General features: G+C 43.5%; 1 protein-coding gene across 3 annotated transcripts in view; it reads right to left on the bottom strand.

Moving 5' to 3' along the window:
* SLC2A9 (solute carrier family 2 member 9) overlaps window positions 1-14,606 on the bottom strand; it is a 352,960-nt gene that overhangs the window by 131,516 nt on the left and 206,838 nt on the right. For all 3 annotated transcript variants that reach the window (XM_038745103.1, XM_038745104.1, XM_038745102.1), the window contains one exon: window positions 8,305-8,437. In XM_038745103.1, coding sequence (XP_038601031.1) covers window positions 8,305-8,437 — 133 coding nt within the window. The remainder of the gene's footprint in view (window positions 1-8,304; window positions 8,438-14,606) is intronic.

Consider the following 14,606-nt stretch of genomic DNA (forward strand, 5'->3'; position numbering starts at 1 on the left):
CATGTGGGACACCTGATCACCTTGTATCCCCCCAGTGCTTAGAACAGTGCTTTGCACAGTGCTTTGCACTTAACAAATACCATTATTATTATTATACAATAGAGTTGTGAATATGAACCATGTCCTTGAGGAGCTAACAGTCTAGTAATAATAATAGTAATGGTATTTGTTAAGTGCTTGCTATGTGCAAAGCACTGTTCTAAGCGCTGGGGGGATTACAGAGTAATCAGGTTGTCCCACGGGGGGCTCACAGTCTTCATCCCCATTTTACAGATGAGGGAAATGAGGCCCAGAGAAATTAAGTGACTTGCCCAAAGTCACACAGCTGACAATTAACGGAGCTGGGATTTGAACCCATGACCCCTGACTCCAAAGCCCGGGCTCTTTCCACTGAGCCACGCTGCTTCTCCACAAGAAGGAGAGCCTACAATCTTCCCTCCACTAACTTGCCTCATAGTGTATTTTTTCCCCAGTGGTATTTGCTAAGCACTTACTATGTGTCAAATACTGTATTAAGCTCTGGGGTAGCCACAAATTAATGGGGTTGGACACAGTCCCTGTCCTACATAAGGCTCACAGTCTTAATCCCCATTTTACAGATGAGGTAACTGATGCACAGAGAAGTTAAGTGACTTGCCCAAGTTCACGCTGCAGACATGAGGTAGAGCCAGGGTTAGAATCCAGGTCCTCTGATTCCCAGGCCCGTACTCTTTCCACTAGGCTACACTGCTTCACAGCTGCCGGGTGCAGATGTGAATCTCCTTTTGTGTCTTTCTCAAATTTCCTAGGGGGAAATTCACTTTCCAGTTCTCCTACTCCTGATTTTAGCGACAAGGAGCAGTAATGAGAGAAGCAGCATGGCTCAGTGGAAAAAGCCCGGGCTTTGGAGTCAGAGGTCATGGGTTCAAACCCCAGCTCTGCCAATTGTCAGCTGTGTGACTTTGGGCAAGTCACTTAACTTGTCTGTGCCTCAATTACCTCATCTGTAAAATGGAGATTAAGACTGTGAGCCCCCCGAGGGACAGCCTGATTACTTTGTAACCTCCCCAGCGCTTAGAACAGTGCTTTGCAATCAATCAATCAATCAATCGTATTTATTGAGCGCTTACTATGTGCAGAGCACTGTACTAAGCGCTTGGGAAGTACAAATTGGCATCACATAGAGACAGTCCCTACCCAACAGTGGGCTCACAGTCTAAAAGTGGGCTCACAGTCTAAAAGTAATATGTACTATCTCTAGTAATATGTACTATTTGCACATAGTAAGCGCTTAATAAATGCCATTATTATTATTATTATTATTATTATTATTATTATTATTATTATTATTATTATTCTCTTTCCAGTCTAAGGCATCTCTGTAATTCTGGTTAATCTATAACTCCTTGTCCCACATCAAACTACATCTGAAGTCTACTCCATATCAAACTCTAGGCAACTAGCATGTTTTCACATTTTTTAAGAATCGTATTTATTAAACGCTGACTATGTGCCAGCCACAGTTCTAAGCACTGGAGTAGATACAAGGTAATTAGGTTGGACATAGTCCATGTCCCATATGGGGCTCAAGGTCTTAATCCCCATTTTACAGATGAGGTAAATGAGGCCCAGAGCAGTGAAATTACTTGCCCAGGGTCACACAGCAGATAAGTGGCAGAACAGGGATTAGAACCCAGGTCCTCAGACTCTCAGACTCAGGCTCTTTCCACTAGGCTATGCTGCTTCTCTATTCCCTTTTATATCCATTCAATCATATTTATTGAGCACCTACTGTGTGCAGAGCACTGTGCTAAGCGCTTGGGAAGTACAAGTTGGCAACATATAGAGACTATCGCTACCCAACAACGGCTCACAGTCTAGAAGCGGGAGACAGACAACAAAACAAAACATGTGGACAGGTGTCAAGTTGTCAGAACAGATAGAATTAAAGCTAGGTGCACATCATTAACAAAATAAATGGAATAGTAAATATGTACGAAGAACAGTAAATATGTACAAATATGTATATCCATTCAGAAAGCCCTTTAACTAAATTGCCTCCACCAAGAGGCCTTCCCTAATTATTATCTCATCTCTCCACCTTAAAGCTTCCCCAACCCTACTGCTTCTCCAGGACTCCTATACCACTTAATAATAATAATAATAATGTTGGTATTTGTTAAGCGCTTACAAAGTGCAAATCAATCAATCAATCATATTTATTGAGCGCTTACTGTGTGCAGAGCACTGTACTAAGCGCTTGGGAGGTACAAGTTGGTAACATATAGAGACAGTCCCTATCCAACAGTGGGCTCACAGTCTAGAAGGGGGAGACAGAGAACAAAACCAAACATACTAACAAAATAAAATAAATAGAATAGATATGGACAAGTAAAATAAATAGAGTAATAAATATGTACAAACATATATACAGGTCAGAGAGAGAGAGAGGAAGAACGAGAACAAGGGAGAGAGACTATGCATCATTCAATCACATTTATCAAGCGATTACTGTGTGCAAAGCACACTGTCTAATGCTGTCGAGTCGTCTCTGACCCATAGTGACGTCATGGATACATCTCTCCCAGAACGACTTCACCTGCAATCATTGTCCTAAGCGCTGGGGTAGATACAAGGTAATCAGGTTGTCCCACGAGGGGCTCACAGTCTTCATCCCCATTTTACGGATGAGGGAACTGAGGCCCAGAGAAGTGAAGTGACTTGCCCAAAGTCACACAGCGGACAAGCGGCAGGGCCGGGATTTGAACCCACGGCACTTCTGTCCTCACAATCTCCTGTAGCACTTAGCTACACATCTCAGAGAAGTAGCAGGGACTAGTGGGTAGAGCAGGGGCCTGGGTTCTAATCCCTGCTCCTCCACTTGTTTGCTGTGTGACCTTGGGCAAATCACTTCATTTCTCTGTACCCTATGTGAGCCCACTGTTGGGTAGGGACTGTCTCTATATGTTGCCAACTTGTACTTCCCAAGCGCTTAGTACAGTGCTCTGCACACAGCAAGCGCTCAATAAATACGATTGATGATGATGATGATGATGACAGGGACTGTGTCAAACTTGATTTACTTAGAGCAGTGCTTTCCACATAGTAAGCGCTTAACAAATACCATTATTATTATTATTTAGTACGTCTGACATATAGTAAGTACTTAACAAGTACATTATATACTCCATCACTTGTCACTCTATTTCTTCCTCCTGTCTATAATGTACTTAATTGTCCGCCTCCTCTGCTCTCTGAAGGCAGAGATCATGTCTACTAGTTCTATTGTAGTAATAATAATAATAATAATAATAATGGTATTTATTAAGAGCTTACTATGTGCCAGGCACTGTTCTACAAGATATAGATACAAGATAGAAGATATTTCATTCAATCGTATTTATTTATTGAGCACTTACTGTGTGCAGAGCACTGTACTAAGCGCTTGAATTTGGGTTGGACACAGTCCCTGTCCTACATACGACTCACAGCCTTAATCCCCTTTTTACAGATGAGGCAACTGAGGCACAGAGAAGTTAAGTAACTTACCCAAGATCACACAGCAGACAAGTGGCAGAGCCAGGATTAGAACTCATGACTTTCTGACACCCAGTCCCGTGTTTTATCCACTAGGTCACACTTTCTGCACAGACTAGGTGATTAATAGAGAAGCAGCATGGCTCAGTGGAAAGAGCCCGGGCTTTGGAGTCAGAGGTCATGGGTTCAAATCCCGGCTCCATCACTTGTCAGCTGTGTGACTTTGGGAAAGTCACTTAACTTCTCTGTGCCTCAGTTACCTCATCTGGAAAATGGGGATTAAGACTGTGAGCCTCCTGTGGGACAAACCTGATCACCTTGTAACCTCGCCAGCTCTTAGAACAGTCTTTGCACATAGTAAGTGCTTAATACCATCATTATTATTATTATTAATAATAATAATAAAATTAATCAACTGATCAATTGAAAGGGAGAGGGAACAAGGGTAGAGAGTGCGAGCATAAATTAGAATTTAGGCCATCCTGGATGAGACATTTCACATTACAACCAAAGGCCCTTAGAGTACTTTCAAATGAACAACAGAACAGTACTGGCAGAACAATACAGCATGCTGCGTCATCGATGCATTTGAATCTGCAATAATAATAATGATAATGATGGCATTTTATGAAGCGCTTACTATGTGCAAAGCACTGTTCTAAGCGCTGGGAAGGTCACAAAGTGATCAAGTTGTCAGATGAGGTCACTGAGGCTCAGAGAAGTGAGGTGACTTGCCCAAAGTCACACAGCTGACAAGTGGTGGAGTCGGGATTTAAACCCATGACCTCTGACTTCAAAGCCCAGGCTCTTTCCAGGGAGCCACGCTGCTTCTCTGGGCACTTGATCTTCATCCCAGGCTCAACTTACAATACCTAAATATCCATAATTTATTCATGTATTTGAATGTCTGCCTCCCCCTCTAGACTGTAAACTCCTGTTTGTCTCTCCCAAACTTAGACTGTGAGCCCCTTGGCATGTAGTCATCAATCATAATCATCATCAATCGTATTTATTGAGCGCTTACTATGTGCAGAGCACTGTACTAAGCACTTGGGAAGTACAAATTGGCAACATACAGAGACAGTCCCTACCCAACAGTGGGCTCACAGTCTAAAAGGGGGAGAAGTATGTGCTTAACAAATATTATTATCTTTTAAGATGCCTGTTTACGTGTTTTGATGTCTGTCTCTTCCCCTCTAGACTGTAAGCCCATTGTGGGCAGAGATTGCTTCTCTTTAGTGCTGTATTGTACTTTCCAAGTGCTTAGTACAGTGCTCTGCACACAATAAGTGTTCAATAAATATGATTGGTTGAATGAATGAATGAAAGATTAACAAGAAACATGTCTACCAACTCAACCAAGCTCTTTGTACAGTGCTCTGCACATTTTAAGTGCTCGATAAATGCCACTGATTGATGGATTGATTATTGTTGTTATCATTATTTTACACAAGAGGACACATAAGAGAAGCAGCGTGGCTCAATGGAAAGAGCCTGGGCTTTGGAGTCAGAGGTCATGGGTTCAAATCCCGCTCTGCCAATTGTCAGCTGTGTGACTTTGGGCAAGTCACTTCACTTCTCTGTGCCTCAGTTACCTCATCTGTAAAATGGGGATTAAGATTGTGAGCCTCCGTGGGACAACCTGATCACCTTGTAACCTCCCCAGCACTTAGAACAGTGCCTTGCACTTAGTAAGCGCTTAATAAATGCCATTATTATTATTATTATTATTATGAGGTACCTTCTAAATTGAGGAAAGAGCGAATTAAGCCAAGTTGCCCTGATTACAAAGTTGAAACTCTTCTCAGAAACAAGCAAGATTGTCTCAAGTCATGTCCAAAAGCAACCAAATTACTCCTAAATTGTAATCTTACATATGAGGCATAAATAGATTTGGCTTCTCCTCTCCCAGTCACCAAATGTCCCCATGGACATTTTGTGTCAGCTCAGCCCTTCCGCGGTGGATGGGGTTTGGGTAACGCAGGGAAGAGGAGACTCATTGTGGAAGAAACTTGGCCTGTCGGCTGAAATAATAAGGTTGTTAGCTGTCAGATGGAAAAGTGATGGAAAATTGAAGCCAAAGCCATCAGACGGATAATGATAATAATAATGATGGTATTTGTTAAGCTCTTACTATGCTTCATTCATTCATTCAATCATATTTATTGAGTGCTTACTGTAAGCAGAGCATTGCGCTAAGCACTTGGGAAGTACAAGTCGGCAACATATAGAGACGGTCCCTACCCAGCAACAGGTTCACAGTCTAGAAGGGAGAGACAGACAACAAAACAAAACAAGTAGACAGGTGTCAAGTCATCAGAATAAATAGAAATAATGCTAGATGCACATCATTAACAAAATAAATAGAATAGTAAATCTGTACAAGTAAAATTAAGTAGAGTAATAAATCTGTACAAACATATATACAGGTGCTGTGGGGAGGGGAAAGAGGTAGGGCAGGAGGATGGGGAGGAGGAGAGGAAAAAGGGGGCTCAGTCTGGGAAGGAAGCTCTGTTCTAAGAGCTGGGGTAGACACAGGCTAATCAGATTGGACACAGTCCCTGTCAATCAATCAATCAATTGTATTTATTGAGCACTTACTGTGTGCAGAGCACTGTACTAAGCACTTGGGAAGTACAATCCGGCAACACATAGAGACAGTCCCTACCCAACAGCGGGCTTACAGTCTAGAAGGGGGAGACAGAGAACAAAACCAAACATACTAACAAAATAAAATAAATAGAATAGATATGTACAAGATAAATAAATAAATAGAGTAATAAATATGTACAAACATATATACATATATGCAGGTGCTGTAGGGAAGGGAAGGAGGTAAGATGGGGGGGATGGAAAGGGGGACGAGGGGGAGAGGAAGGAAGGGGCTCAGTCTGGAAGGGCCTCCTGGAGGAGTTGAGGTCTCAGTAGGGCCTTGAAGGGAGGAAGAGAGCTAGCTTGGCAGATGGGCAGAGGGAGGGCATTCCAGGCCCGGGGGATGACATGGGCCGGGGGTAGATGTTGGGACAGGCGAGAACGAGGTACAGTGAGGAGATTAGTGGCGGAGGAGCAGAGGGTGAGGGGTGGGCTGTAGAAGGAGAGAAGGGAGATGAGTTAGGAGGGGGTGAGGGGATGGACAGCCTTGAAGCTCAGGGTGAGGAGTTTCTGCCTGATGCACAGATTGATTGGTAGCCATTGGAGATTTTTGAGGAGGGGAGTAACATGCCCGAGCGTTTCCGGACAAAGACAATCCGGGCAGCAGCATGAAGTATGGATTGAAGTGGGGAGAGACACGAGGATGGGAGATCAGAGAGAAGGCTGATGCAGTAGTCCAGACGGGATAGGATGAGAGCTTGAACGAGCAAGGTAGCGGTTGGGATGGAGAGGAAAGGGCGGATCTTGGCAATGTTGTGGACCTGAGACCGGCAGGTTTTGGTGACAGCTTGAATGTGAGGGGTGAATGAGAGAGCGGAGTCGAGGATGACACCAAGGTTGCGGGCTTGTGAGACGGGAAGGATGGTAGTGCCGTCAACAGAGATGGGAAAGTCAGGGAGAGGGCAGGGTTTGGTAGGGAAGACAAGGAGTTCAGTCTTGGACATGTTGAGTTTTAGGTGGCAGGCAGACATCCAGATGGAGATGTCCTGAAGGCAGGAGGAGATGCGAGCCTGGAGAGAGGGGGAGAGAGCAGGGGCAGAGATGTAGATCTGGGAGTCATCAGCGTAGAGATGATAGTTGAAGCCGTGGGAGCGAATGAGGTCACCAAGGGAGTGAGTGTAGATCGAGAACAGAAGGGGACCAAGCACTGAACCAACTGGTGAGGATCAATTCAACCAACTCTCGCTAGCATCCCCTCCACAATTACAGAGGTAATCTGCCAAAAACTGCAAAACTGAACTCCCGCACTATATCCCTGCTTGCTTTCCAATAAGGTTTCTTTATCCAGTAAATCGCTCAATGGATTGATCGCCTGCAATTTCACTGACACAAACAACTCTCGCCCTTCCATCAAAATATTTATGATTTCCCAGGTATTGAAGTAGCATGGCCTAGTGAGACGGAGGATGTGGGTTCCAATTCTGACTCTGCCACCTGTCTGCTAAATGACCATGGACAAGTCACTTAACTTCTCTGTGCCTCAGTCTCCTCATCTATAAAATGGAGAATCAGTACCTTTTCTCTCTCCAACTTTGACTGTGAGCCCCATGTGGGCAGGGACTGTGTCCAACCTGATTTCCTTGTATCTACTTCAGTGCTTAGAACAGTGCTTGACATTTAGTAAATGCTGAATACCCAAATTATTATTATGATTACTTCAAAATTGAATTGCTCTGTAATTCAATCCACTTAATATGTCTATCCAACTAAGAATTCATGGAATCTCAGCTGTTCACTTTTTTGGACATTTAGCATATTTGGTCCCCTGAATTGTAAATGAAGAAAATTATACTCTGATTAGATCTTTCTGCTCCCCACATGAGGCTCACAGTCTTAATCCCCATTTGACAGATAAGGGAACTGAGGCACAGAAAAGTGAGGTAATTTGCTCAAGGTCACACAGCAGCCAAGTGGTGCAGCTGGCTTTAGAACCCAGGTCCTTCTGACTCCAAAGTCTGTGCTTTACCCATTAGACCATGCTGCTTCCCACACATCAGCTTTGATGCAAAAATGTGTGTCACAGGTTTCAATTTCTTCTTCAAAACAATCGCGGCTTCTAGCTAGGCCATTTGGCCTACCATTTGGCCATGGAGCGGGGCTTGGTCCTGGGAAAAGAAAGCCAGAGTTCGTTCCTACCTTTCACGGCGGCGGCATCGTCGTGTTTTTCAAAGAGCAAGTACCGGGGGCTCTCAGGGAGGAAGGGCAGACTGACCAGCTGGACTAGAGCCGGGACCATGATCACGCCGAACAGATACGGCCAAAGGGATTCCTTCAAGCAAAGACAAACTCTAGTGAGGTACTTCATCATCATCATCATCATCATCATCAATGGTATTTCTTTATTCATTCAATTACATTTATTGAGCACTTATCGTGTGCAAAACGCTGTATTAAGCACTTGGGAGAGTACAATATAACAATAAACACATTCCCTGCCCACAACAAACTTGAGTACTTACAGTATACAGGGCACTGTACTAAGTGCTTGGGAGAGTAGTAGTAATTGTGGCATTTGTTAAGCGCTTACTATGTGCCAGGCACTGTTGTAAGCACTGGGGAAGATGCAAGCTAATCAGTTCGGACACAGTCCGTGTCCCATTTGGGGCTCACAGTCTTAATCCCCATTTTACAGATGAAGGAACTGAGGAACAGAGAAGTTAAATGACTTGCCCAAGGTCATATGGCAGACAAGTGGCAGAGATGAAACTAGAACCCAGGACCTTCTGAGTCCCAGGCCCATGCTCAATCCCTTAGACCCTGCTGCTTCTCAGAGTTGGCAAACACATTTCTTGCCTAAAATGAGCTTACAGTCTAGATGGGGAAAGCAAGAAAAGACGGAATATCCCTTAATAAGCTCAGATGCAGTGACTTTTATAATCAATCCATTAATAAATCAATGGTATTTATGGAGAGTTTACTATGTATAGAGTGCTGTACTAAGCTCTTGGGAAAGTGCAATATAACAGAATTAGAAAACACATTCCCTGCATTGAGTCTGAAATCAACCGCGTGGTTTAGAGGAAAGAGCATGGGTCTGAATGTCAGAGAACCTGTTTTCTAATCCCAGCTCCACCACTTCCCTGCTGTGTGATCTTGGGCAAGTCACTTAACATCTCTGTGTCTCAGTTTCCCCATCTGTAAACGTGGTTTATGTACTTATTGGGGCCGGGGCTGTGCCTGATCTTTTTATATTGTATCTACACTGGTGTTGGAATGTGGGAAGATCTGAGGTCTCTCTGCTGCGGGGAGGAAGTGTGACCTTGAACAAGTCCTTTGATTTCTGGATGCCTTAATCCTCATTTTACAGTTGAGGATACTAAGAACCTATTCTCCCTCCCATTAAGACTGAGAGCCCCATGTGTGACAGGAACTGGGTGTGATATATTTTGTATCTACCTCTGTTTCCGGGCACAGAGTGTGTCACACAGTAAGTATTTAACCAATACCTCAATTACTATTGAGAAGCAGGGTGGCCTAGTGGAAAGAGCACAGGATTGGGAGGAGGCCTGGGTTCTAAACCTAGCTTTTAATAATAAACTTACCCACATAATAATAATAATAATAATTGTGATATTTGTTAAGCGCTTACTATGTGCCAAGCACTGTTTTAAGTGCTGGGTGGATAATAATAATAATAATGGCATTTATTAAGCGCTTACTATGTGCAAAGCGTTGGATACAAGCAAACCAGGTTGGACACAGTCCCTGTTCCACATGGAGCTCACAGTCTTAATTCCCATTTTGCAGATGCAGGAACTGAGGCGCAGAGAAGTGAAGCGACTTGCCAAAAGTCACACAGCAGACGCGTGGTGGAGCCAGAATTAGAACCTAGATCCTCCTGATGCCAGGCCTGTGCTCCATCCAGTAGGCCACAGTGCTACTGGCCTGCTGTGTAAACTTCGGCAAGTCACTTCACTTTTCTATGCTTCAGTTTTCTCATCTATAAGGTAGAGATTCACTATCTGCTCAATCTTTAGCCTGGGAGCAAGGACAGTGTCTGATGTGAATTTCTATATCTGCCTCAGCACTCTGTCGCATAGTGACTGCCTACAAAATACCACAATTATCATTGTTATCAATTAAATAATTGTACTTGTTGAGTCAGGAGAGAAAGAACATTGATTCTTTAGAAATGTGGTGTCAGAGAAGGCTTTTGCAAATTCAGTGGATTGCCCAAAAAACAGACAAATGGATTTTACAGCAAATTAGCCGGACTGGTCTTTGGAAGGTCAAATAATGATTTAAATTAGCATATTTTGGACACATCATCAGGAGGACTAATTCTCTGGAGAAGACACTAATGTTAGGAAAAGTCCAGGGAAAACGTGGGAGAAGCAGACCGGCAGCTAGACGGGTACAGACCATAACAACGATAACGGAAGAACCGTTAGAAAGGTTGTGGATTATGGAAGAGGACAGGACATTCCGGAGAAAGTATATCCGCAGAGTCGCTGTGAATCCAAAATGACTCGACGGCACTTAATAATAATAGTAATAATTTATTGAGTGCTTATAGTGGGCAGAGCACCGTCCTAAGTGCTAGGGAAAGCACACTATAACAAAGTTGTTGGACACATTCCTTTGCCAATGATGAGCTTACAGTCTAGAGGGAGAGCTGGAAACAGCACGAGAAAGGGGAAAGAGAAGAGAGAGTGGAGAGCGAGGTAAAGCTAAAAGCTTGGTTTGGGAGGTAATGGTTACTTAGGGAAGTTCAGCTCCACCATTGCATTCCATGTCATAGTACAGGCCCCAGAGTTAAAGGCAAGACAAACCACCGAGACATTTTAATTAGTTTCTGACATTCATGCGTAATGCAGTTTAAAGATTGCAATAAAATCATGTTGCTACACAGATTAAAACATCATTCTTTCTGAGTCACTGCCTTTAAGGGTTATGAATAAGCATGGAGTAGAATTAAAACAAAATGGTTTTCAGTTACAAGACAGTTCTGAAAAGGTAAACTGCTTGAAAACCAATAACTCAAAGCATACATTTCTGAACACCCTGCATTTTCCAAAGAACAAAGAAAGGGTGGGAAAGGAAAATTAAGAAACACTCCCCTGGACTGTAAGCTCATTATGGACAGGGAATGTGTTAGGTAATTCTACTGCAATGTGTATTCTGCCAAGCGCTTGGTATAGTGCTCTGTACACAGTAAGTGCTCAATAAATACTAATGATTGAAATCTGAAAGAATTTTGGGAAATTAGTCATTGACTCCATTCTTCTTAGAACACTTAACCACTTTATTATTAGTATTGTCTTTGATCTGCAGATGCTACAGGCAATGCCTCAGGGCAGTTCTTTCATTTTTTTCCTATTTCTGAAGTTTAAGCATCTTAACTTATTTAATAATAATAATAATAATAATGATGGCATTTTTTAAGCACTTACTATGTGCCCAAGCACTGTTCTAAGCGTTGGGGGGGATACAAGGTAATCAGGTTGTCCCACATGGGGCTCACAGTCTTAATCCCCATTTTACAGATGAGGTAACTGAGACACAGAGAAGTTAAGTGACTTGCCCAAAGTCACACAGCTGACAATTGGTGGAGCCGGGATTTGAACCTATGACCTCTGGCTCCCAAGCCCGGGCTCTTTCCACTGAGCCACGCTGCTTCTCATATTTGCCATTCCTCAGGTATTGCATTGGATTTCCCATTTTGGTATTTCCATTATTAGTCATTTACCAATACAGATCAGTCTACACAGTTAGATCTGCCATAATGTGTGCCTTCCGGAGGCAATTTGCATAGAGTATAGAAACTAGAACTCAAGGGTGATGCAGAAGAGAGTGGGAGAAAGGAAATGAGGGTATTATTCATTCATTCAATCTTATTTATTGAGCGCTTACTGTGTGCAGAGCACTGTATTAAGCACCTGGGAAGTACAAGTTGGCAACATATAGAGACGGTCCCTACCTAGCAGTGGGCTCACAGTCTAGAAGGGGGAGACAGAGAACAAAACAAAACATATTAACAAAATAAAATAGAATAAATATGTACAAGTAAAATAGAGTAATAAATATGTACAAACATATATACAGGTGCTATGGGGAGGGGAAGGAGGTAAGGCGGGGGGATGGGGAGGGGGAGGAGGGGGAGAGGAAGAATGGGGCTCAGCCTGGGAAGGCCTCCTGGGAAGGGTTTAGTCCAAGAAGGCTTCTTGGAGGAGATATGCTTTTACTAAGCCTTTGAAGGTGGGGAGAATGAGCCATCTGTTAAATTTGAAGAAGGAGGGCATTCCAGGCCTGAGGCAGGATGTGGGTGGGAGGTCAGTGTCAAGATAGCGACATCAAGGGTCAGTGAATAGGTTGGCATTAGAGGAGTCAAGTGTGCGGGCTCGTTTGTAGCCAATGGCAAAAAGTTTCTGTTTGATGTGGAGGTGGACAGGCAACCGCTGGACGTCCTTGAGGAGGGGGGAAACATAGTTGGAATGATTTTGTGGAAAAGTAATCGGGTCAGCAGAATGAAGTATGGCCTGGAGTGGGGAATGACAGGAGGCAGGAAGGTCATCAGGGAGGCTGATGCAATAATCAAGGAGATTTAGGAAAAGTGCTTGGATTAACATGGTAGTTGTTTGGATGGAGAGGAAAGGGTGGATTTTAGTCATGCCATGAAGGTTGAACTGACAGAATTTGGTGACAGACTGAATATGTGGGTTGAATGTGAGAGATGAGTGGAGTATAACACCAAGTTTATGGGCTTGTGAGACAGGAAGGGTGGTGGTGCTGATTTCAGGGCTGGGAAAGTCAGAGGAAAGTTAGAGAAACAGTTAGAGAAGCATTGAGGCTCCGTGGAAAGAGCCCGGGCTTTGGAGTCAGAGGTCATGGGTTTGAATTCCAGCTCTGTCAGCTGTGTGACTTTGGGTAAGTCACTTCACTTCTCTGTGCCTCAGTTACCTCATCTGTAAAATGGGGATTAAGACTGTGAGCCCCCGTGGGACAACCTGATTACCTTGTAACCTCCCCAGTGCTTATAACAGTGCTTTGCACATAGTAAGCACTTAATAAATGTCATTATTATTATTATTAGAGGAGGACAGGATTTGGGTAGGAAGATAAGGAGTTCTGTTTTGGACATATGAAGTGTTTATATAAGTGCTGTGGGGCTAGGAGAGGGGTGAATAAGGGGCACAAATCCAAGTGCAAGGGTGACACAGAAGGGAACTGGAGAAAAGGAAATAGAGCTTAGTTGGGAAAGGCCCCTTGGAGGATATGTGCTTTTCAGAAGCCTTTGAAGGAGGGGCAAGTGCTTGCTGGATATGAAGGAGGAGGATATTCCAGGCCAGAGTTGGACGTGGGTGAGGGGGGTCAGTGGTGAGATAGATGAGGTCGAGGTACAGAGAGTAGCTAGGATTAAAACTGTGATGTGTGCGGGCTGGGGTTGAGTAGAAAATTAGGAAAGTGCGGTAGCACAGGACAAAGTGATTGAGTGCTCTGAAGCCAATGGTAGGGAGCTTCTGTTTGAGGAGCAGATAGAAGGCAACCACAAGGTGGTTCTTGAGGAGTTTGGCACTAGAGTGTGCATTATACGGCACGTCCAGCGCTTAGAACAGTGGTTTGCACATAGTAAGCGCTTAATAAATAATAATAATAATAATAGCAGTTATTAAGAACTTACTATGTGCCAAACACTGTTCAAAGCGCTGGGGAGGTTACAAGGTGATCAGGTTGTCCCAGTGGGGCTCACAGTCTTCATCCCCATTTTCGAGATGAGGTAACTGAGGCACAGAGAAGTGAAGTGAATTGCCTGAAGTCACACCGCTGACAATTGGCAGAGCCGGCATTTGAACCCACGACCTCTGACTCCCAAGCCCGGGCTCTTTCCACTGAGCCATGCCACTTCCCCATCATTATTATTATTATTAATAAATGTCATTATTATTATTATTATTACTACTACTAGAAGCAGCAGCCCATGGGTTCTAGTCCCAGCTCTGCCACATGTCTACTGTGTGACTTTGGCTAAGTTATTTCCCTTCTCTGTGCCTCAGTTACCTCATCTGTAAAATGAAAATTGAGAATGTGAGCCCCACGTGGGACAGGGACTGTCCAATCCAATTTGCTTGTATCCACCCCAGCGCTTAGTACAGTGCTTGGCACGTAGTAAGCGCTTAATACTATTATTATTATTATTATTATTATATAGCATAACTATTAGCACTTGATCCCTGGGACTGAACACCCTTAGGAGTTTAGGACAGGTCTGGCCTCTGGCATGCGAAACCAAGTCATTCATTCATTCAGTTGTATTTACTGAAAAAAATAAATACCTGAAAAATGAATGGAAACCATCAGGTCTATCAGAAAACACTGAAAATTGTTTAAAAAGAAACTCTTTTTCAATTAAAAAAAATGGAAATGTATATGATCCCTTATCAGACTAAGCAGATAAGGTGGCTTTTTATGTCCTTCTGTAGACTTACTGCATGCAGAGC

The sequence above is a fragment of the Tachyglossus aculeatus genome, chromosome 4 (assembly GCF_015852505.1).
Source record: "Tachyglossus aculeatus isolate mTacAcu1 chromosome 4, mTacAcu1.pri, whole genome shotgun sequence".
In the NCBI taxonomy this organism is placed as follows: Eukaryota; Metazoa; Chordata; class Mammalia; order Monotremata; family Tachyglossidae; genus Tachyglossus; species Tachyglossus aculeatus.